Genomic DNA, 22409 nt, shown 5'->3' on the forward strand with positions numbered 1-22409 from the left:
TGCCGTCTTGCCTATTCTTGACCACGGACTATGTGGGGAAAAAGCTTCTTCTTGGAGCATGACCCGTAATCCATCCCCCTTTTGTCAGCTCAGGCACTGCATCCGTTCGGAACCGACGGCAACCTCAGTCCAAGCCGTCGAAAGACGCGACTCAGCTTTTGTACTGAACAAATGCTAGGCGAAAGACGCAACATACTTTGATGAACCTACTGTATCTTCTACACGTGGAGATGCAAGCCTCGCCACTCCACCACCTAGCCCGCAAGAAGAATAGAGCGGCGGCTACAAACATGTTCCAGCCTCTGAGGTGTCCCCTAACCGCCGCACCTCTCGTGGCTTGTCAACCCTTGTGCCGACGATTGAGCGCGCACCCCGATGCGCCTTCTTTTCTCCCAAGCATTTTCGCGCTTCTGTCCGGCCTGGAATATGGTCTCCGAAATGAAGTGCGTGCGGCAAATCCAAATGCCGGACACTCTTTTCGAACGCGCATGTCTGGGCGCTGAATACATCTGAGCAGACCCTGCATACATGGTTCTCCACGTCCAGCGGTGCGGACGCACGCTGGCAAACATTTCGCGCTCGAAATAGACTTCTGAGATGATCGCGTCGGCCCGCTGTTGAGTCGTCACATACATGTGGTGCTCTGTGCGCGCAGCCATGCGCACTACAGCCGGCCAATCAGCAAGGCATGCGACCATGTTTGAGACCCCAGTAGAGTGTGCAGCGGGACTTCAGCGTTGGCGCTTACTGCAGAGTAGCCAACCATCATATTTATAACCGCCGCTCATCACTTGACCGAAGCGCCGAGGATTACATACTTCTTGATTGGACCTTTCTGACCACCACCATGGCCGAAAGCGGTGACGCTGCAAGGGAAGCACATTTGAACCGCTATTGTCGAGAGCGTGGAGCCAAGGCTTTTCTAGCACCACGGTAGAAGTCGAAGCGCGTTCGTCTTATAATCCTTATCCCCAGGTCGTCCGAATCCTTAGGCATTGCGTACCGTGGTTGTGCCCTCTGTGTTACTGTTTTGATAGCCAGAGCTTACTTCTACTGGTAAACATCGTGCAGCCATCTTTTGCGATTCAGCCTTGCTGCTCCCATTCACCAAAAGTACAGAATCGAAATTCAAGATGACTGGACCAGGCTTTCAACTGTTCCCTCCTCCACCTCGGGCCCCAAGGCAGACGAGTCCGAACAGAAGACCTTCTCCTGCTATCAAACAGCCAACACCAGAGCCGACGGCAGTAAGGATGGACAGTGCGACAGACTTCCACGAGCTTGTCATCCAAGTCAACTCTGTGCCAGTTTCTCCCTCGAGCACAATAGCACCATTGCCAACAGTGGCCACCCCTATGAGAGCGCATGTCGCCAATTCACATGCAGCAAGAACACCTCCGCAAGCAAATATGTCGACATTCGGCTCTCCACAGCAACAAACACCGTCGTCGAATCTTATGATGCAGGAGGACGACTATAGACCGCGGGATTCACGAGCACCTTCGCCATGTGTTTCGGTGCGGGAAGACCAACGCTTTGGAAGCCCTGAGGTCAATCGAGCAGCATCACCTGCATTCTCGACCTGCGAAACGCTTGTTAGAGCGAATAGTACAGCGACACGGGTGCGAAGCATGTCGCCACAGCAGGAAGTTTCGATGCGGTCGATGTTTCCAGTCTATGATCCGACTGTACCTCTTGGAAACCAAACCTACAAGCCTCCCATGTCCTCACCAACTCACGTTGCACGGACACAGATTAGCCGATCACCATACTCAACCGATTCCTATATACCCCACAGCAACGTCCGCGCAAGCAGTTCGACTGCTCCTCCGGCACCAAAGCCCTTCTTCACGCCATCACATCTACTGGATAACCTTTGGTTAGCGACTAATGGCCAAGAAGAGCCTGCTGTACAGCTATACACTCTGCGAATGCATCGAGCGACAGCCGCAAATCCTACAATCACATTCGGCACAACTCCTTCTTTGCCATTCTACAGCCTGGCGCAGGCCAATCTCGCCGAAGGCAATGATGTGCCGAGCATCATGAACGAGGTGTTAATCCAAAGACATCATCCGACCCAGCCACGAGTACTTCCTATATCCCATATGGACCTAATTGCACCCCCTTCGCTGGATACTGGGGTGTTCAACCCCCAGCAACAAGAGGCGACCACTCTCATCACCAGCATCTACCCGAAGCTTGCGGCACTCCAAGCGCTGGACGCCGCAGCAAATTCTCCTGCAGCTTCGCGTATCGCTCTGGCCGACCCTGGAGCGCAGTCGCCTGCAGCACAACGCCTAGCTGAAGATGTCCTGGCTGGTGCCGCCCAGCGCGAATGCTGTGCACTGACATGGACAAGGGACGATCCTCAACAGCAAGCCAACCCGTGGGCACAGCACATTCCCTCTGAAGGTTCGTATCAGCTACATCATCCTACACTGGGCAATTTCCCGATCAAAGTGGAGGGTGATTGTTCCGTCATCAACACCCCCTCAACGCGACCAGTGACAGCCATCTACGGCCACAATGCGCCCATGACACCGCAGTCAGCACGTAAGCCTGCCTCGATAGCCATCCTCAACCCCTTCGTACTCTCACCTACAACGCCTCGAACGAATGCATTCTCGCCTCTTCCGCCACCGCCCCGGTTCGACGGTATGAACAGACCAGTCTCCTTGACCCCATCTGTGATGTCGATCGGGCAACTCCCCACCACCACCGATGCGACCGCCGACGACGCCGTCCTCGGCCGTCTAGACTTCACCAACGATGCCTTGACCCTCAACCTCGGCGCCCTATCACGTTTCGGCAACCCCTTCCTCGTCGACGTCATCACCTCCACCATCCTCGCTGTCGCCATTGCAGAAGCCACCCGCGGCCGCAAGAACCGCAAAGCCAGCCAAGAAAGCTTCGAGCCCCCGCCTCCCAGCTTCCTGCTCACCCACCAAAAGGAAGACACCGCCAAGGCCTTCAAGGAATCCTTCGTCGAGGGCTTCCAGGGCTTCGGCGGCAAAACCAAGGCCCCCGCCGGTCTGAAGAAGTTCGCATCGAGCATGAAGAGCTCGCGCAAGTCGAGCAGGGATTTCGACAAGGATATTGAGCTGGGCGAGTGGTATGGGCAGGATAAGACGACTAAAGCGAAAGAAACCAAGGCGGAGCAAAAGGCGCGGAAGAAGCAGGAAGACCAGGATAAATTGCCGCTGGTGACGCGAACGATTGTGAATGTGTTGACGTTTGCGTTCAAGAGTGTGGTGTTTGTGATCAAGATTGCGATTAAGATTGTCGCGGGCGTTGTGGTTATGATTACGAGGAATTTCGGGAAGTTGTAGATGATGGTGATGAGGGGTTGTGCGTATGATACCATTCTGCTTTTTAATATATCGTTGGATATGCTTGTTCCTCTACGTCGGATTATCGGTTACATGCTGCTAGTGTGGCGGGGATGATGGAAATACAATTTTTCTGATCTCGTCTATCAGCATCATGATTTATCTTCCCAAGTGTCTAGTAAGTATTTGCGGCCTCATTGCAGGTCTTTCCCTCCCAGTGCCCTACTAAGCGCCTCAATCACCCTGCGAGCCTCTCTTACCTCCAACCCACACGCAACTCGCCACTCTAGCATCGAAAAGAATGCACAGTCCAACGATCAACAGTCCCATCACAGAGACTGACGGCGATCAGGCCTGACGATCCAGATTCTGTATACAGAGGACCCGCAAGCCCTTCCCGCTCCTTTCACGATTTTCGGCGATTGAATCGCACCCAGAGGCTAACGTGACGAGCTGCATCTGATCAGGAGAAGTGCCGAACTGCCACTTCAGTCGACATATAGGCCGGGGTCGCATACGCGAAGGACTGCGTGCAGCCCAACCCTCAAGTTGTATGCCAGTTCGAGTGAACCCACTCAGTGGCAGGCCTGAAAAAGTATACAAGTGCTAGGTGTTAGGTGGTCTGTGTTGGTTCGTTCGAGCATACAATACGAATAGGTGTCGTGATGTACAAACAGCGTTCGCTGCCCGAGCTGCAGGGTCGAGTGTTGACGTGGTGGTGGGATCGTCATAGGCCGGCCGCTCCTTCCCCGTTGCCCTGGACAACTCCAGACGGTAAACACGACATGCCCGCATCTACCCCGGCCCGCCTCCTCACCACGCAGTCCCGGTCTCTGTACCTCGCAAAGCGACACTGAATATTTTAATTACTGCATTCTTCCCGAGCGCTCGTTCTTGCACGTTCTGCTCATTGTCACATCACATCTCGTTTTCGCAGTAAACACGGCGCCATGGGCGGGACAGCGGCCACAGAGCCGCCCTCGGTTTCCCTCTCATGTATGTCAGCCACAACACGCTGGAGCACCTCATAACTGACAACCGCAGTCGCCAACAATTTCTGGGGCAAAGATGACGCTGGCGTCGGACCTATGCTGGACCGCATGCACAATGCAAAGGTCTGCAACGACGAGCTGAAGAACTTCTACGCCGCACGAGCCGCAATCGAGGACGAATATGCGCGAAAGCTCCTCAACCTCTCGCGCAAGCCACTGGGCTCTGCCGAGTCCGGCACACTACGACTATCCTGCGACGTCATCCGCGCCGAGGTTGAATCAATGGGAAAGGCCCACCAGAGCATCGCACAACAAATGAAGACGGAGCTAGAAGAACCGCTCGCTGCCTTCGCCGGCGGAATGAAGGAGCGCAGGAAGATTGTGCAAAACGGTATTGAGAAGCTCCTCAAGCTCAAGATGCAGCAAACATCGACCGTCAACAAGGCGCGCGACCGCTACGAGCAGGACTGCCTCAAGATCAAGGGCTTCCTCGCGCAGGCACACATGGTCATGGGCCATGAGGAGCGGAAGAACAAGGCGAAGCTGGAGAAGACACAGATCAACCTCTCGACCACTAGCAGCGAGTACGAGGCCGCGGTCAAGGTGTTGGAGGAGACAACAGGCCGGTGGAACAGGGACTGGAAGGCAGCATGCGACAAATTCCAAGACCTCGAGGAAGAGCGCATCGACTACACCAAGAGCAGCTTGTGGAACTTTGCCAACATCGCATCAACTGTATGCGTGAGCGACGATGCCTCGTGCGAGAAGATGCGGCTCTCACTAGAGGACTGCGACGTGGAGAAGGACATCACAGGCTTCATCAAGGACCTAGGCACTGGTCAGGAGATACCGGACCCGCCCAAGTTCATCAACTTCTGTAGAGGAGACGCCGAGACATCATCACAAGCATCCGAAGACGAGAACTACTCCGTTGCGCAGTTTGCACGGACTATGAATCCCGCTTACCGTGCCTCGTCCCCTCAGCCTTCCATGTTTGAATCTCACCACGATCCCAACAATCCTCTGGCCAAAGAGCTGGGACTGCAGCAAGATACCCAGCCAATTCCGCAAGAAGAAATCGACATTGCCATGCGACCAGCAATTCCACAGGATCAGATCAACATCACTCCACGCCATTCACAGGATCATATCAACGCTCCTCGACGCCAATCACAAGATCAGATCCACGCTCCTCGGCGCCAATCTCAAGATCAAATCAGCGTTGCTCCACGACAGGCAGCGCCTCCACAAGAGCAGAGGAATGTCGCATCGCGACAATCGCACGCACCTCCTCATGACCCTATGGATGTTGCGTCCCGACACTCGAGAGGGCCCCCTCAGGACCACATCGACGTTGCTCCACGACGGTCTGCACCTCCTCCACAGCAGGTCCAGCCAGTACAGACACAGCGAAGTATTCAGCCAGATCCACGTTTAATTCAGGCACAGCAGCAGGCTCGCCAAAACTACCAGCAAAATCAAGTACCACACAATGACTACCCAACTGATGGTATGACACAGTACTGTCGCATTGGTGCGCCATCCGACCGAAGCACGATTCCCAGTCCTGTCCGACCTGGTAGCAGAGATTCACAAAGTGACTACTCGAACCCTACCTCTTTCTCCAGCATCGAACCCCCAAGTGGCTCAGCTTCACCAGGCAAACCGATGGCCCAGTCACCAATGCCGGAACCCAGCCCTATTGAGGATATGTCAAAGAAGAGAGGATTTTTCAACAGTCCGTTTGCTCGCAGAAAGAGTAAGCAAGAAAGGGAACCTCCTTCGATCACGCCAAGCAGTCGGAACACTTGGGCACCCACAACAACAAGGAGGACTACCGATGAGAATATCAGCCCCACCAGACCTCTCGGACGACCAACTCGAGGCAACGTCATTCACGACGCACCTCGTTCGGCCAGTCCAGAGCCTGTGGACCCTCGTGCAAACTTCCAACTCAATGTCGGGAATAATGTGTTCGATGTAGCGTCACCAGACAAGAAGAAGCAACAAGAGTCGCAAGAGCCACAAGATGAACTTGACCCGATTGCACAAGCTCTTGAGGAGCTCAAAGTCGTTACCAAGCAGACGTCTCAGAGAGTCACTGCGGACCGCTACCATGGACTGGCCACACCTGCACCTCCTGCAACACCAGCTGTGGGTGCGAACCTTCCCGGTGGAGCACCCACGCCCCTCGCGAGCGCATCCATTAATGCGGCAAAGCGTGGTACTCCTCCACCGTCGTACGAACAACCGCCAATGTCTCGCCTCGGAGCTCCCAAGCCTGCTCATACGTCACGCCAGATGCAGAAGACAACGCAGATGTATGTCAACCAAAAGGTCAACATGTTCAATGGCGGTGCAGACACGCGATCGTCGTCACGTAGCCCAACAAAGCAGGAGCCTCCTCGAGTGGCTTCACCCGCGCCACCACGTGCTAAGAGCCCTCGGCCTACAATCCAGACACAGCAGCCTCAACAGCCTCAACAGTCCCGGGAACAGCCTTCGCCTGCATCGTTCCGTGGAGCTCAGCAGCAAGCGGCACCACCGTCTCCAACAACATACCGCCCACAGCAACAGCAACAGCAACCGCCACAGCAACCACAGCAACCGCAACAGCAGCAACCACCCCCTCAACAGCGACCAGCTCCTCAACAAAGGCAACCTACACAGTCGCGCCCAGCGCCGCAGCAAACCCCAGCACAAACCAATAGCTATCGAACGGCATCACCAAACCCATATGCTGCTCCTGCGTCAAATGCCGGAGCCAGACCACGAGCTCAATCAACAGCCCCACCAGCACAAGCCTACGGGACTCCCGTAGGGCGCAACTCGTACACGTCCACACGAGGCGCGTCTCCCACTGTCAATGCCATGCCACGAGCGGCATCGCCTCAACCGCCTCCTCAGCCCACATATGCTCAGACGCAAGCATCTCAATCACGCCCTGCGTCTCGTGCAGCACCCTCATCGCGCGCTGTCAGTCCTCAGCCGGCATTCCGCCAATCATACGACCGTCCGTCAAGCTCTCGGGGTAGCGAGAAGGCACTCTCTATTGCAGCGCCTAGTGAACGTGGCGAAGGCAGTGTGTATGGTGGTAGTGTACGAGGTCGCGGTAACGCTGCACGTCCACAGAGCAGCTACTATGGTGGCAGTGGAAGTAGCGAATTCAACTTCAATGGTGGCGGCGGTGGTGGAAGTAGTGTGCGCGCCGAAAGTAGAGTTAGGAGCAAGAGTTTGGCCGAGCCCAAACAGTACAATCGCGATGGCAGGATTATTTTGAACTATTGTAAGTCAACGGAAATTACCAGTCCAGAAGTAGGGATGGAAGCTAACATGGACACAGCACGAGCCATGTACAGCTACAATGCTCAGATTCCCGAGGAACTAGGCTTCCAGAAGGGTGACATCCTTGCTGTCTTGAGATTGCAGGATGACGGCTGGTGGGAGGCAGAAGCGGTAGGCAAGAATGGTCGACCTGGTCTTGTGCCGTCGAACTACTTACAAGCCTGTTAAGCGGATCGTAATTGGGACTGCTTTGGCGACGTTGTTTTCTAGCGATTTTGTTGCTTCTGTACATTCGTTTTGGGCCATTACCTGGCGTTGGCGTTGGGATGAGCGGTGATACCTGTCCTTGAGTTGTATATGCTGGTTATGTGGTAGTGGTGACGTGGTACGGGAGGGGTTGACGAAAATTGTACATGAAAGCCAATATCTATTCATTCTTTTTGGTCAATTCAAGTATATGTGCACTGGTTGTGATGTGGCCGCTGTGTTGATGCTAGCTTATTTCACTACTCAAGTGTTCTCACAGACATCCAGCATTGAGTCAGAGCATCATGTTTGTCCTGTAAGCACGCCATTCGCACTTCAAGTGGTACATCACGCTTCCTACAATTTTCCGGGCTGCATACGACTGGGGCTTGGAAAATGTGGGACGCGTGTACCTCGGGAGTGCTGTTGGTGTTCTTTGTGGGTGCAGTTGCAATTGGTCTGTTGAGCACTGTGATTTGGAGCCGCACAGTAAAGAAAGGCGGTCGAAGACCGGAAGTCCTTCCCTTACCCGCTATCTTGCTCATGCTGCTCGTCACAGTGGGTTTGGTTATCTACGCCTGGACAGCACAGAAGCAGACCTTTTTGGATATGGCCCATAGTAGGTATTGGCTTCTCGACCGCTGGAGTGACGAGTACTATCGTAAGTCTTCGTCCCAGATCTGATCAGTTACAGGTGCTGATGATCACAATGTAGCTCCTCACAGACCTGTACATCATGGCTACTCATCCAGCGCACGCAACAACTGCTTTAGCAGCCGCGTTGTTAATACGTTCGATCTTTGGCGGAGTCCTGTCTGCCTTTTTGAGTACTCTACTTAATAGCTTTGGCGTCAAGTGCTTGTTCATGGCGCTAGCATTGCTTATGCTTGTCTTAACGCCTTTGTTGTGGTTTTACTATCGCCCTCATGCCGTTTGGCAACGGAAATCGCGACTTGAAGACGCAACTGGCGGAAAGAGAGCGTTTGGGGCATTTGATACACCAGCTTACCTTTAGTTGCTGTCGTAACATCATCTTAATATTACGACACTTCCAAGTCGACTTTAGGCAAAGGCTTATCTTAGAGGGGATATCGCTGCGGCTCGGGACCGCATAGAATTCAGACATCTTTGTTACAACCTCAGGCGCAAGTCGGTCTCCCACGATGAGAGTTCCGCTATGAGGCGTTCCGTCAATGGAGAATCTACTGGTTGGCTTGTCTGCGTGTTGCCGATCTTTGAGCTGTACAGTATTTCGTACATACGCTTGACAGCCGCCAGCGATACAAATTCGGGCGATCGCTTGGCCTCGGGCTGTCGGGGTGTACTTTGACCGATCTCTTGTTGCCGGGCTCGTCATTCCTGCCAATTACTACCCAGTCTTCCCAGCTCCCTACTCAAAATAAATGGGTTTACCATGTAACGTTCCACTTCGATGCCAGAGCCCGGGACCCTCGGTAGCCGGTGGAGATCATATGAGGCAAAAAACATCTGCGTTGTCCTCCTCTTGTCCGCATCATTGTTTGAACGATTTCAAAGAAACCAATACTCTCGCAACATACCAGTATGCCAGGAAAGATCGAGACGGCGGAAGGGAGCGATGTACCGGAACGTCGGGGAGTCTACCTTCTGACGCACCCGCGTTCAGCTTCGAACATGTTCCAGATAATGATGGCGAAGCAACCAGGCTACCAGAACTCAGGCTACAAACTTTTTGATGCTGGTTTCATGTCAGTTGGCCAAATGCACAGAGGTCGCTTGAGCGAGTGGCCGGAAGATGATCGTACAGCTGCTTTTGCCGCCTTCCAGAAAGGCTGGGAGAATTTACAAAACGAGGTGGCGGATGCGCAAAAGAATGTAAGTATGCTACAAGAAGTGGAAGATGCAAGGGAAGTCAGCTTTGGTTCATACAAAGAGCTTATAGCACACTACAAGTGCAATTACTCAATCCCGTCATGGACTGACGTGCTCGCTTACCCTAGTTCTTGTCTGCTGACGGAACTTCATTTTAGGGTAAACAAGCGTTTATCAAGGAACACGCCCTCTTCCTCTTGGCTGCAGACAAGTTCTTCGCATTTGAATTCCCCAACGACGATGTCAAAGCTCCTGTACTCCAAGAACGCGATGGACCCAAATCAGCACACACCAATCCTACAAGTCTGCCAGATCGCTTCCTGCTTTCCATGCAACCTATCTTCCAGATCCGCCATCCAGCGCTGATGTTTCCCTCCATGGTTCGAGCTCAGGCCAGCATTATGAGCGATACGTCTACTCGCCACCCTAGGGTTTACAGTACACTGACCCTCCGCCATTCCCGAGCATTGTTCGACTGGTATCTCAAGAACGCCAGCAGTGAGCGGAAGCCAAGGGTCATCGATGCAGACGACATCATGAGCCATCCTTCAGCTGTCCGTCAACTCTGTACTCAAACCGGTCTTGATCCCGATGCAGTTCAGTATGAATGGGACGAAGTGCACGAGGAAGACCCCCTCATGGCGCGGTTCAAGTCGACGATAAATGCTTCTAAAGGTATTATCAAGGGCATGGATGCTCGCAGTCTTGACATTGAGGCTGAGAAGACCAAATGGACAGCTGAGTGGGGCGAGGAAGAGGCTGAGAATCTGGCGAAGTATGTGAAGGATGCGATGTCTGATTACAACTACTTGCTAACCCATCGTACTCGGGGGGAGTAACTGCTGTAGGAATGGCATTGACATATGACTAGCTATATGTTATGGACAGCTCGGCATATCAGTGGAATTTACATGCTTGCAAATGTTTATTGCCGCTAGGACCGATTCTGGCTAGCATAATCCGCTTGTCATCTTCACACTTCTACGCGATCCCTTCTTGATCTTAACATCAACCCAAGGTGACACTCGCATTCTCAAAACAACAGCTGAGTCTCAAACTAATGCTTCTGTCCCTATTCTGTCTAGGATTCCGTCTGGTAGCGCTTCCGTTTCGCGCTGTCCAGATCATAGTCTAACGGAACTCAACCTCTGGACGAGAGTTGCAACCAATGCGCTTGTGTAGTAAATCGACACTCAGTTCATTTTGCGGATTGTCCAAAACAAGAGCTTCACGTCGATTTGGTATACGAAATATCATGACAGGACGTCAGGATTTGTTTGAGTATACTTTAGGCAGATGGATGTGAGATAGAATCGAGGGATGTGCTTACTGCTGGGCGAGCCTCTAATGTTGCCTGACAGATACAACGAGAAACTACGTCTGGAAGAACGGCAACTATATTTCAGCGTAGAAGGACTTAAGAAAGCCGCCACAAGAGCGCTCAACCAGCCTGAGTCGAATGTACAAAGCCTCCGAAAACTAGCAGAGGGTGGCTTCAATCGGATCTTCGAGTTGAGTATGAAGGATGGGACATCAATTCTAGCCCGATTGCCCTACCCATCTACCTTGCCTCGACGTCTGGCTGTGGCCAGCGAAGTTGCGACCATGGATTTTGTCCGTGCACACGGTATTCCGACTCCACGAGTTCTCGGATACGCTGTCGATGAGAATCATGTCGGCTCCGAATACATTCTTATGGAAAAGCTTACTGGGCGGCCGATTGGAGACTCCTGGTTCGAACTTTCTGAGCAACAGAGGCATCAAGTGTTACACGACATTGTCCAGCTCGAATCCAAATTATTCAACATGCGTCTCCCTCCGAGTGGAAGCATATACTACACTCATGATCTAGATTCAGATACTGCAAGGGTAAGAATACCCGAAGCGGGCGGTCAATTTTGTGTCGGCCCGTATACTGGTCTTCGTTGGTGGTATGGAAAGCGCAGTGAACTTAAGCTTGATCGCGGGCCGCGTATGTATGATCAGTGGTTATAGGTTATGATTGACTTACTTGCATAGATATGAACACCCTCCGTGTTCTTCACGCCTCTGCCGAGAAGGAACTGGCTTGGATAGACAAGCATGGAAAGCCGCGTTATCCGTTTCATCGACAACACAGAGAAGCTTTTCAATACGTCAAACAAGATCCCAAGGTACACGCGCAATCCCTTGAAGCTTATTTGCGTGTGGCTCCGTACCTTATACCGGAGGGTGGAGAGCTCGAAGTTCCTGTGTTACGCCATCCTGACGTTCAACCTAATAATATATTCGTGTCCGAGGATTTCCGAGTTACCAGTATGATAGACTGGCAGCACGCCATTGTACTACCAACTTTTCTCGCTGCTGGTATTCCAACATCTTTCCAAAACTATGGGGATCCTGAGTCGAGATCTTTCACGCCTCCACAGCCTCCAGCGCATCTTGACTCTCTGGACGAAGTTGAGCGCACTCAAGTTATAGAGGCATATCGTAGAAGACATGTGCATTTCTTCTATTTGGGGTTCACTCAACGATTCAACAAGCGACATTGGTCTGCTCTGGAAGACGAGATGGACATTATCAGGCGCCGAACCTTCGATCATGCCAGCGAGCCATGGGAAGGTTTGAACACACCTCTTCAATATGATCTCGTTCAAGTCATCGAAAACTGGGGGAAGATTGCTCATCCAGATCATGATGGTCACGCAACAACATGTCCTGTATCTTTCACGCCAGAAGAAGCACAGCGCATAGATGCGCTAGATGACCTACACGGCGATGCAGATGGCGATATGGAGGCAATTAACGACCTTCTTGGCATAGGCCCTGACGGATGGACATCGAACGAGCATATTCAGACCGCAAAAAAGAAAGCATCTGAGATCCAGGAACAAGCTCTTGCTTCGGCAGATGATGACCCGTGGTTGAGGGAGATGTCTGAGCGGCATTGGCCTTTCGACGACTTTGATGAAGATGAGTGACAATGACTCCACATTGTGTCCTTTTGTATGGCACTGTGTAGATAAGGTGGACCTTTTTGGTTATTATAGATAGCTTAGTCGCTCTAGTGCTACTATGTGCTCAGGTCTTAGGTATACAGTCTGTTTTGCATTCGACGATAAGACTTCGTGTGAAATTGATGGAAGCATAGATGCCAGCTTGGATTTAGACATTTGATAAGAAGGAATTTCGCGATCAGATAGTAAACCACGCTCTACGTGGGTAGACACTTTAAAGTCCTCTCCAAGTCCCATCGGAACTCCCTCTGTCCTTGCGCTCCTATATTGCATGCATCTACTGCTTGTAGCATAATTCAACCATTTCCAGAATAATCTTCTGTAGTTAGTATACTAAGTAAAGTTTACGTTAGTTCACGAAAACAGAGAATCTTGCTTGGTCGATCACTCTAAACATTTTCCTGGAGTGTGTTCGAACAGGCCACGAACACCATCTGTGGTCTTGTTCACTACCGGTACATGCGATGGGCGTACAAACGAAACTGCAGATGCATGGCAATTGACATTACTCTAGCGCGAGTGGTATGTGTAGCTTACTCTAGAATGTGCTTCCTGAGATCATCATCGACGAGAGACAAGGTCCAAAGCACGGCGCAGCACCAATCTCGAGTCTTAGCTACCAGAATACAAAGCCAAGTGTGTAGACCAAACCAATTCCTTCTCTCAACTATGCCTTCTTCTTGGTCGCACCATTTACCATCGTCCAACCATTTCCATCACGCGCTCGAACCTCTCCAGTCTCTTCCCGCCCAAGAGCGTCCTCATCGCCGTTCTGCGTGGCGCCCGTATTCACGATCCCTGCCTCAGCTCTCTCCCTTCGGCGTCGCTCCCCTAATCCTTTCCGCTTCATACCAGAAAGAACACGCTTCGGAGTCGCTACAGGCCTGCGATCGCCGATGACGCCGAGGGATGCAGCCCGGGCTGTCCACCTTGACTGTTGCTTCTTCGTCGACCTTTCGCTTCTCAACGCTCAAGTACTGGTTCACAGGCTTGAACAAAGCGTGCCTCTGTGCGTCCGAGGTGCGGCAGCTTGCAAGCAGCGTAACCCTGAAGTCATCGTAATTGACACACAACTCCGTCCAGTCGCCCATGTATTCATCGTGATGACCCGTCAGCTTGTTCACTTCCCAGTTTGACCAGTGGCTTGCGACCGCGTCGTGGAAGAGCTGCCTCAGACCCTTGCAGAGGTCGTTGTTGTTTTCGTCCTTGTTTGTGTTACGGCAGACAAAGTCGATATCTTCGGCGCGGATGGTAGACAGGCGCTTGTTGCTTGTCTTCAATTGCGCCAGCGGCTCGAAGCCCATGTGCAAGCTGATGATTGCCGCGTTGCTATAAGCCATACAGCCTAGTTTCTGGCCTATCAAACATGCTTTGATGCCTTCGTGTACGCGGCGGTATCCGGGAATTTGTTCGTTGAGCGTGTAGATACTACTGCGCATGTAGTCCACGAAGTTGGTGAAGGCCCGGATGTCCACGTCTTCGAGGGTGACCGACGTGAGGAAAGGATTTGTGCAGATCTCAGCAAGGTGAGTGCAGTGACGGATGAGAAGAGCTTTGGAAAGGTACCAGGTGCGTTGAGTGACTGGGTCGGCGCCGACGACGACCATGATATTGCCTGTCGAAGGCGGAGGTCGAGGCATCGCGGCAGCAGACTTATAAATTCTTGGTTGATTTGATGACGTCTTGGTTTGCGGGTCGAGAAGTGCGCTCTGGAAAAAGTTGTACCGCTTTGTTGAAGGCGTGGACATCTCTGAGACTGAGCGCGTGGGTGTGATAGGACGTCCGCGATTGCTAGCAACGAATCTCGGGCGCCTGGAAACCATCTCATCGTTTGTCGGGTTGCTATGGTGGCGTTGTGTATAGACAACGCGCAAACGCGAACGAGATCACGTGCACAGAGTGAATGTATGGGCGACGCGTGTTTTTTTCACCGAGTCACGAAGCAGATCAGATGGAAAGAAAGCGGCGTTTGTGGAATTGGAAGTTAAAGATAGTTGGAATCCGAATAAGACTTGTATGGCGATGTTGTGTTTGAGGAGCACAGCTTAAAGCAACAACTGCGCGATCTAGTACTATGCACTTTCTTTCGAAGCCAAACCTAGCCAAGTAGATGCTTTAGTACCTTGCAAGGCTAAACCGTAGGCGTCTGTCGTGCTTTCAGGGGATGATGCTGGCCAGCAACATTTAGGTGCAGTAAGCAACTGAGACGTCGTTTTCTATGGCGTAGCCTAGGGTACATGTATGCTGATCAGACCCAGTGTTAGGTGAAAAACAACGGGTTTTCCTCGACTACCAACATGTCATTAGTATCCACTCCACTTGTTTTCCGGATACAACCTACGCATTCTTGTGTAGTAGTTCCGGACAGACTTCGGCAGATATTCGCTGCATTACAATACTAGTAGAACGGATTAGCGGTGTTGAGATCTAGGTATATAAGGGGTTCATGTTCTCCTTGACGAGCTGAGCTCTGAGCGGCTGATGAAGCAAACAAAATGCTCGAGGCAGCAATGAAGACCATGGTAGGGAGCTTCATGGTGGATTTAGTTCAATATTCGATGAGATTGCTTAAATTGCGTGGGTTGCTTGGGTTAATGGAGCGGCTGGAAGTGTGTGGTTGAACGAACGTGAGTCGAGAACAGAGTGGGAGGGAGCTTATGTACCGTACTGAAACTCAAGACACGGCCTGGTGCCGACTTGTCCGCCAGAATCAAGCACAGGAATACGAAGCTCCGTGCATGGGGGCGTTGGTCGCACGCTCTCGCATTGTACCGAATAAAATCACCACCGGTGTCCCACCGGTGGCTTGGTAAACATAACAATCTGATCTGTACAGCAACGGCAAAAGCAAGATAATTGATTCTTAAGTTATTATTATCGTATTCAGAATGTGTGCACCCCCTCTTCAGCTTAACCATACAACGAGCAGGACACCTCCGTATGCTCCTATTGGCGGATTTCCTTACAGATACTAATAAGGGCCTAGATAGCCGTTAACAGATGTCACTTTTAGACTGAACCATATAATTCTAACCTCTAAAAAGGCTGCCCGCTTATGATATCATCAGGTACATCATTGTTCGTCATAGATATTCTTAGAACAGCTGAATCAGGGGGGGTGCGCATCTTCTGAATAGCACCGATATCAATGTAGCAAAAGTACGCAATGTGCATTAACTTGCGTTGAAGAAAAATTATCATTGCATTGCGCTGCTGCTGTAGTTGAAAGTAATTCCAGCCAAGCCCTCGGTGTCTTACCGGAGGTGGTAGAGTGCTGTGCGTAAACGTTTGACACCGAAGCCGAAATAAGACCTGAGTCCTGACAATGTGCGTGATTATTCACTCGGAAAATGTGGCCTTTGATCTAAGCAACATCGTAACATGGAATTTCGAGCGGGCGCCCCGTCCGATTAGCTATGATAATCACCTAGGATTGCTAGAAAGGCAAGGCAGAGGGTAGCAAGAGCAAGCTAGCTAATGCGACGGGTTATAGTGTTGCGAGACGTGGGCATCTAATGCTTGTGCTACGCGGGTTTCGCCGTTGGAACATGTGAGGTGGTATGGACATCGGCATTCGCGTCGGCGGGAACTATACTGTGGTTACAAAAGTATTGTACATGGTCCCTGCACGGCAGGGGTTGCTACCAGGTCGCCGTGAGCCAGCACGGCACCGTACAAGTTTTTTAAAATATGCTATAAAATCAGCTTTCTTCTGAGGCTCTACTTTGCGACTAAGAAATTTAAAATTCAATGCGGTAGTAGGTAAAAGTCGATTTTTCTGCGCAGCTAAGACCCCTGCCGTGCAGAGACCACGTGCAATACTTTTGCCTGTAACCACAGTAAGGGCGTTTGAATAATTGGGCGAGGTGGGGTGTCTAGCGTATGAAGCCATCCGAGTCCTCGTCCGAATTGCTCGTCCGAATTGACGAGGATGTGCTGACACCATTGAAGCGTAGGAGCCTGCCCGGGCATTGGCTATCACTTTTAACTATGCGTGCCTTGTTTCGAGGGTGGGAGCTGTCTTTCTTCAATATCCGGCTATTAATCTTACAGGCAAGATTCGAATTGCAACCGCTAGAAGTTTGATAAGAGAAAGTCATATTCCATTTTCTTCCTAGAGCGGGCGTGTGTGCAAACAGTGATAAGGATTGAACATCTAATAAATGGGAGATTCGAGAGCAAGTCTTCCTTCCTCTTAGATATCGGCTGCTCTCGTATCAGAGTCCCTTCCTCCTGATTACAGTCGTTACCTCAAATTCCTATTGAATGGAATTATTAATGCTGCAGAGCGCGCGACCGTTTCTATCTGGCTTGCAGGGATCGTTCTTGTAGACGCAGAACTTGACCTTTGAGAAAAAATAGTATTAGAGCGATGCAGGAGACAAAGTCCACCGTTAGTTAGGGGCAGCGATGCATGGGTGCAAGGCAAATCTCCGCCGCGGTACCGAAATCGAGCCGGAAGCGGACGACGACAGTTCGGCGATCGACTGCGAGACGGACTTAGAGATCTTTGATGCACCTTCTATTACGCGTGAGTTTACTCTGCTGACAGACTACGTCGTAAATACGTTAACTTAGCATTAACCAGTTAATATCATACTTCTTCGAAACTTTCTTTAGACTAGATTATTTGACTAGTTTGTACAATTTTATTTCTGTAATTACTTTATCAATTAGAGCTATAGCCTATAGTTATAGAGTCATTATGCATTAAAGTTCTAGTATTAAGATACGCGTTTAGTGTTGGACGAAGCATAAGCTAGAACTAGGCATAAGCTAAACTAATACGTTATAAGGGATTGTTATATATCTATTTTATAATATATCTACTACTCTCTCTTCTAAAGCACTATCTATTCTAGGTCTAATTCTATTATTATAATATTAACTAGGCACTAGACTTCCTACTACACTAACCTCTTCTAAACTACTCTGCACCTTCTTCACCAACTTCTGCGCCTCAATTTCTTCAATGTACCCTTAACGCGCGTCAGCAAATCCATCTGCCCAGAGCACGCAGGTCACCTTACCAGTAATCCCATCTGCGATGGAAAGAAAATTAGCTCCTAGCAGCACCATAGCTACAGTCTGTCCAAAACCCCAATCCGAGCCCGACACCCCTCCATCCAGATATCGCTCGTTGGACGCACGCAGTGCGAAGATGGAATAGATGTGCAGCGGGCATTGTAAGAGCGCAAGCGACAGAATTCCGATATCTGTATCAGACGCCACAAGATCTGCTCCTATTCTATAGACTGTCTGGAGTCTGAGGATTTCACCGCGCAGTGAAGCGATGATCATCTCACCAGGACGCGATGTAGCAACTTTGGGCATTTCGGCTACCACCCACTCCAGCAGTCTGAGTTGTGTAGCTTGAGCCTTTTCCTGGCGCCCGGTAGATTACCAAAGTGCGGTTGCGATGGAAAGCACAGTATATGCGAATGTGGCGCCGATGTATGCGTGGTCTGCGCGTGGATGCTTGTTGCTAGGGTACGAAATGTTCTTGGTGCGGTAGCAGTGGAGGGGCATGTTGTTATCCCAGGATTGCAGACGGGCGGCAAAGACGCTGAAGTAGGTTATAAACAATATGGCCCAGATGACGATGAGCAACTGTCTGGTATATCTTTTGAGACGGCCGTCGCTGGAAATACATCTACTTGCTGCGCAGTTGGAGATCCTATATGCGATGAGTGTAAGTACAAGCCGTTACATTCCATGTACCTGCTGGATGAACTCCACTTACACTACGAGACTTATGGCGTCGTAAAGGATATGCATATGGTAAAAGCTCATTGTCTTAGCTTGGACCAGGGCGCTGATCAGCAAGGCTATCCCTACAGCTATAGTATTAGTCGAGTATAAAACATGTCTCTCAGTGTTGGCAAACTCACCGGTAAAAGTCTGTGCATCATTACCTGCTAACAGAATCCGGTTTGCAAATCCCAATCTCATAGCTGTGGGCGTGCGTTCATCTTCAATCTTGGACTTTTCGGTTCGTACTCGCTTGTGATCGGGTTGCTTCCCAACGACCCACTCCCATATCCTTCCTGCCATGCGCCGGTGGGAAGCGTGTTTTTTCTGATCATCTGTAGATGGTTTGGATGCGTATGCTGTAAGCAAGCTGTTGAATACGCTAAATGAAATGCTACTGTATAACTCGAGCCGGGGCCGCATCCATGCTGGGAGCGAGTCGAAGTGGCTAGGAGGACTTGGGTCCGGGTCTGCGTCTTTCCATCTCTGTTGGATAATGCTTGAAAGGACAAATGTGTAGATTGAAACGTTGACAGCGATGACTGACTGAATAACGAAAGCAACTAGTATCTACATTCGATATTAGCGCAGCTCGGCCCTACAACGTGGACTTACTCCTAGACCAGCTATATCAGGATTCGCTTCTCCGATCGATACGCACGCCATGTTGTTTGACACCAATTCAGAGATATGTCAGAATGCGAGAGACAGGTGTCAGGATGGAGAAGGCTGGGTTTAAGATGGGCTGTTACACGCGGCTGAGGAAATGTAAGCGGGCTGCTGCAAGCCACCGTCTTCTAACTGGTTGGAAATACATCTAGATTCATCCGTCGCAGACTCCTCAGCCTAATCAAGCTGTGTGGGCAATTGTCCAGCAGCGTCTTGTGAATTGCAATGCTCCGATCCAATTCGAAGAAATCATGTTCTCGCATTCTATTTCTCATATGTACAAAGTGCCCGGTCCAATTGCCCCCACCACCCCAGAGACGATGCGAAAATGATTTGATCACTACACATGCATTTGTGATCGCACGCAGCAGACAAAGAAGTAGAAAGAAAAAAGGTCGCCCAGGTAATGGAAAGCAAATCGAGTATGTTAAGCGAACGCAATGCTCCAGCGCCCCACGCAATGCACAAACACAATAACCTAACAAAATTCTGGGGTAAAGATTCCTTCGCACTGTGAAACCAATTCGTTGGTCGTCTCTCAAGCAAGACTAAAAGCTGCTACACTTATACCAGTCTTCTATTTCCAACGTGTGATGCTAGATCGCCGTGGGAGACGCAGCTGACATGGCCACATCGCCTCTCGCAAGGGGGCCAATCCGGTGTGTCTCGAGCAGTTTGGATGGTAAGGTCGTAATGCTAAAATGAGCATGGAGGCCAGGCCTGAATACAAATGGGGGCCTTTGGAAATGGGGGTGGTGCCGGGTATCTCGAGAAAGGGCCATGGGAATGATGCCGTCGTTTCCCTTTCGCCATAATCGCTGAAGCCATATCGCAGTAAATCTGAATCACTTTTCAACGAGCTCGCCAAAGTAAGGACACGAAGGAAATTTCGCTGAGAACGAAGGAGATAAGCAATCGGACGAATGCTTCATTAGACGTCGAAGTTCCCTTGGTTGAAAATGTCGTGGTCGTTGCTCGGGATGACCCCAGACATTCTATCTCCGCGTCCCGCTGGCCTGTCCCAGTCGACTTCGTCCTTCTCGTCTTCTTCCATTCGTTCCGCATCGTCTCGTTGTTTGTGAGCAAACTGCTGGTCCATCGTACTTTGATCAGTGAAAGTGAAACCGGCGAAGTTGGCTTGCATGGTCGGCGACAAAGGTGTCGACGCAGGATTGACACCAGATGCGAGCGCCGCAGCCCGAGCGTTCAGAGAACCATTGCCATTCAGGGCATTGGTGAACTCTGGGTCAAAGTTTGAAACATCCAGTTCGCCCTTGAGCTTTGGCTTGAAGGGTGGTACGACGTTCTTCTTGTGCAGCGCCTCCCAGTCAACGTCGGCAAAGAAGGGATGGGCCTTGAGCTCTTCAGCATCTCTCGTGGCACCCAGCCTGTGCTTCGGGTTCCTGTTCAGAAGACCCTTGACAAAGTTTCGGCCTTCAGTGCTCAGAGCATCCCGAGGAAACCTGACCTTTCCAAAGGCAATATTCTTGTACATTTGCTGCGTGTCCTCCGCGTAGAAGGGACTCCATCCGCAGCACATCTCGAAGACAAGCACACCAAGGGACCAGAAATCGACCATTTTGGTGTAACCATGCTCATCAAGAAGGACCTCGGGTGCCAAGTACTCGGTAGTACCGCAGAAGGTGTTTGTGGTAGCATTCTCAGTAAGGTTAGCCTTGGAAAGACCAAAGTCGCATAGTGCGATGTGGCCGTTCGCATCGAGAAGAATGTTCTCAGGCTTCAAGTCTCGGTACACGATGTTGTGCTCATGGAGGTGTTGCAGTGCGAGGATGAGTTCGGCGATGTAGAACTTGGCTCGAGCTTCCTGGAAACGACCTTCCCTTTGTAGATGCCAGAAGAGCTCGCCGCCTGACATGTAGTCTGTCACGAGGTAGAGGTCTGATGGTGTCTGGAACGAGAATTTCAGCCCTACTATAAATGGCGACTCAGCCATAGCTGTCCGCACGAGGATGTTGCGTTCTCCAAGGGTGTGTGCCACCTCTTTCTTCTGCACGATAACCTTCTTTGAAAGCACCTTCATGGCGTATATGCGGCGAGTGTCCCGCTTCCGCACCTGAAAGACCTGGCCAAAGGTACCTTTGCCGATCAGCTTGAGAATCTCGAAATCCTCAGGTCCGTAGTGCTTCTTGTCAATCTTGTGGAAGTTGAGCTTCAGGTGGATCTCGCCAGTGACATGGGCGCCGTCTCTTTCCCGTGGCTCCAGATGGAACCAACCATCGTAGGGGTGCTCATACTCGACAAGATTCGGGCAAAAACGGACATGACCGAGGAAGGCTTCGCCGTTGGATCGATCGTAGACGGAGATGTCAATCTCGGCGTGGTCGCCAACAACGTCACTGCATGAAATTAGTTGTCGTCGTGAAAGGGCGGGTTGCCACACGTACAAAATAGCTTCATGCTCCCACTTCGGGTCCGAAATCTCCTCAAGGGAGCTCTCACGTGCGTCGGAACTGTGACCGCTGTTGCTGCTCTGGCGGCTCTTCATTGGTATGGCCATTGGCCTGCCCATCTCGCTCTCCGTCCGCTTCATCTGCATGGGGGCGGGGCGGCCCTTCTTGTCATCGTGCCGCGGCCCATCTGAAATGTACTCGGCCCACTGGAACTGGCACCACGACATAGGGATCCACGCTTGGCCGCAGACCGCGTCCCTCTGATATTGTGACCTCGAGCTTGCCCTTCGGCGGGCCTACGACGGGCGTTCCCTTGGTCTCTTTCGACTTATCTGAGGCATTGGAGGTCCGCGAGAGGCTCGACGGCTTGGGCTTGCTCTCGTGTGAGCGTGTGCGGGGGGTCTGTGGGGGAGTGGCCTGATTTTGCGGTGGCGCAAAGGCGCCCTCTGTTAGCTTCTCCGATTCTCCAGTCAACTGCGAGGTTGAGGGGGTGCGGGAAGAGGCACTGGGGGTGGGGCTGGGAAGCATGTTGGTGGGATGCGAGGGTGACTCTTTTTCTTCCTGGACCGACTCTGGGCGGTCCTGGGAAGAGGTGGCAGAAGTAGCGGGTGCGGGGGAGGGGTCGGCCAGCGAAGATTTCCTTTGGGGCATGAGAGAATCACGAACCTGGCCAAAGTAACTGTGCAGAATACCCGGCAGTCGCTTGTCAGTCGGGTCGGGGCGGGGCGTGGTGGCACCGGGCGGTGTTGAGCTGGTGGAGCCGATCTGATCGTGGCTTTCGTCTTCGTTGGCGCCTCTGTGCGGAGTTAGCAGCGTGCTGGCAGGCATCGTCGCGGTGCGGGCGGGCGGCGATGCAGGCGAGGTTGCGGGCGGGGT

The 22409-nt window shown here is 51.5% G+C and overlaps 9 protein-coding genes across 9 annotated transcripts; 5 read left to right on the forward strand and 4 right to left on the reverse strand.

The window, feature by feature from the left end:
• Positions 1-290: 290 nt before the first annotated feature.
• SNOG_08410 (hypothetical protein) lies at positions 291-601 on the forward strand (the record flags this gene model as incomplete). The annotated part of the gene is made up of 2 exons (XM_001798671.1): positions 291-443; positions 518-601. 2 exons carry the CDS (start codon positions 291-293, stop codon positions 599-601), a joined length of 237 nt encoding a protein of 78 aa, XP_001798723.1.
• A 186-nt stretch (positions 602-787) lies between these two features.
• Positions 788-1075, reverse strand: SNOG_08411 (hypothetical protein; the record flags this gene model as incomplete). The annotated part of the gene is made up of 2 exons (XM_001798672.1): positions 788-922; positions 1004-1075. 2 exons carry the CDS (start codon positions 1073-1075, stop codon positions 788-790), a joined length of 207 nt encoding a protein of 68 aa, XP_001798724.1.
• Positions 1076-2108: 1033 nt separating this feature from the next.
• Positions 2109-3332, forward strand: SNOG_08412 (hypothetical protein; the record flags this gene model as incomplete). Its single annotated transcript, XM_001798673.1, has 1 exon — positions 2109-3332. One exon carries the CDS (start codon positions 2109-2111, stop codon positions 3330-3332), a length of 1224 nt encoding a protein of 407 aa, XP_001798725.1.
• A 950-nt stretch (positions 3333-4282) lies between these two features.
• Positions 4283-7837, forward strand: SNOG_08413 (hypothetical protein; the record flags this gene model as incomplete). Its single annotated transcript, XM_001798674.1, has 7 exons — positions 4283-4328; positions 4377-5391; positions 5468-5691; positions 5976-6083; positions 6249-6755; positions 7113-7610; positions 7644-7837. 7 exons carry the CDS (start codon positions 4283-4285, stop codon positions 7835-7837), a joined length of 2592 nt encoding a protein of 863 aa, XP_001798726.1.
• Positions 7838-9508: 1671 nt separating this feature from the next.
• SNOG_08414 (hypothetical protein) lies at positions 9509-10545 on the forward strand (the record flags this gene model as incomplete). The annotated part of the gene is made up of 2 exons (XM_001798675.1): positions 9509-9709; positions 9865-10545. 2 exons carry the CDS (start codon positions 9509-9511, stop codon positions 10543-10545), a joined length of 882 nt encoding a protein of 293 aa, XP_001798727.1.
• A 1710-nt stretch (positions 10546-12255) lies between these two features.
• SNOG_08415 (hypothetical protein) lies at positions 12256-12666 on the forward strand (the record flags this gene model as incomplete). The annotated part of the gene is made up of 1 exon (XM_001798676.1): positions 12256-12666. One exon carries the CDS (start codon positions 12256-12258, stop codon positions 12664-12666), a length of 411 nt encoding a protein of 136 aa, XP_001798728.1.
• A 703-nt stretch (positions 12667-13369) lies between these two features.
• SNOG_08416 (hypothetical protein) lies at positions 13370-14309 on the reverse strand (the record flags this gene model as incomplete). Its single annotated transcript, XM_001798677.1, has 2 exons — positions 13370-13517; positions 13555-14309. The coding sequence occupies 2 exons, from the start codon at positions 14307-14309 to the stop codon at positions 13370-13372; spliced, it is 903 nt and encodes a 300-aa protein (XP_001798729.1).
• A 3793-nt stretch (positions 14310-18102) lies between these two features.
• Positions 18103-19119, reverse strand: SNOG_08417 (hypothetical protein; the record flags this gene model as incomplete). Its single annotated transcript, XM_001798678.1, has 4 exons — positions 18103-18379; positions 18446-18536; positions 18594-19023; positions 19069-19119. The coding sequence occupies 4 exons, from the start codon at positions 19117-19119 to the stop codon at positions 18103-18105; spliced, it is 849 nt and encodes a 282-aa protein (XP_001798730.1).
• Positions 19120-20053: 934 nt separating this feature from the next.
• On the reverse strand, positions 20054-22361 carry SNOG_08418 (hypothetical protein; the record flags this gene model as incomplete). Its single annotated transcript, XM_001798679.1, has 3 exons — positions 20054-21479; positions 21528-21745; positions 21771-22361. 3 exons carry the CDS (start codon positions 22359-22361, stop codon positions 20054-20056), a joined length of 2235 nt encoding a protein of 744 aa, XP_001798731.1.
• Between the last annotated feature and the right edge of the window lie 48 nt (positions 22362-22409).

This window comes from Parastagonospora nodorum (assembly GCF_000146915.1).
Source record: "Parastagonospora nodorum SN15 chromosome Unknown scaffold_12, whole genome shotgun sequence".
In the NCBI taxonomy this organism is placed as follows: Eukaryota; Fungi; Ascomycota; class Dothideomycetes; order Pleosporales; family Phaeosphaeriaceae; genus Parastagonospora; species Parastagonospora nodorum.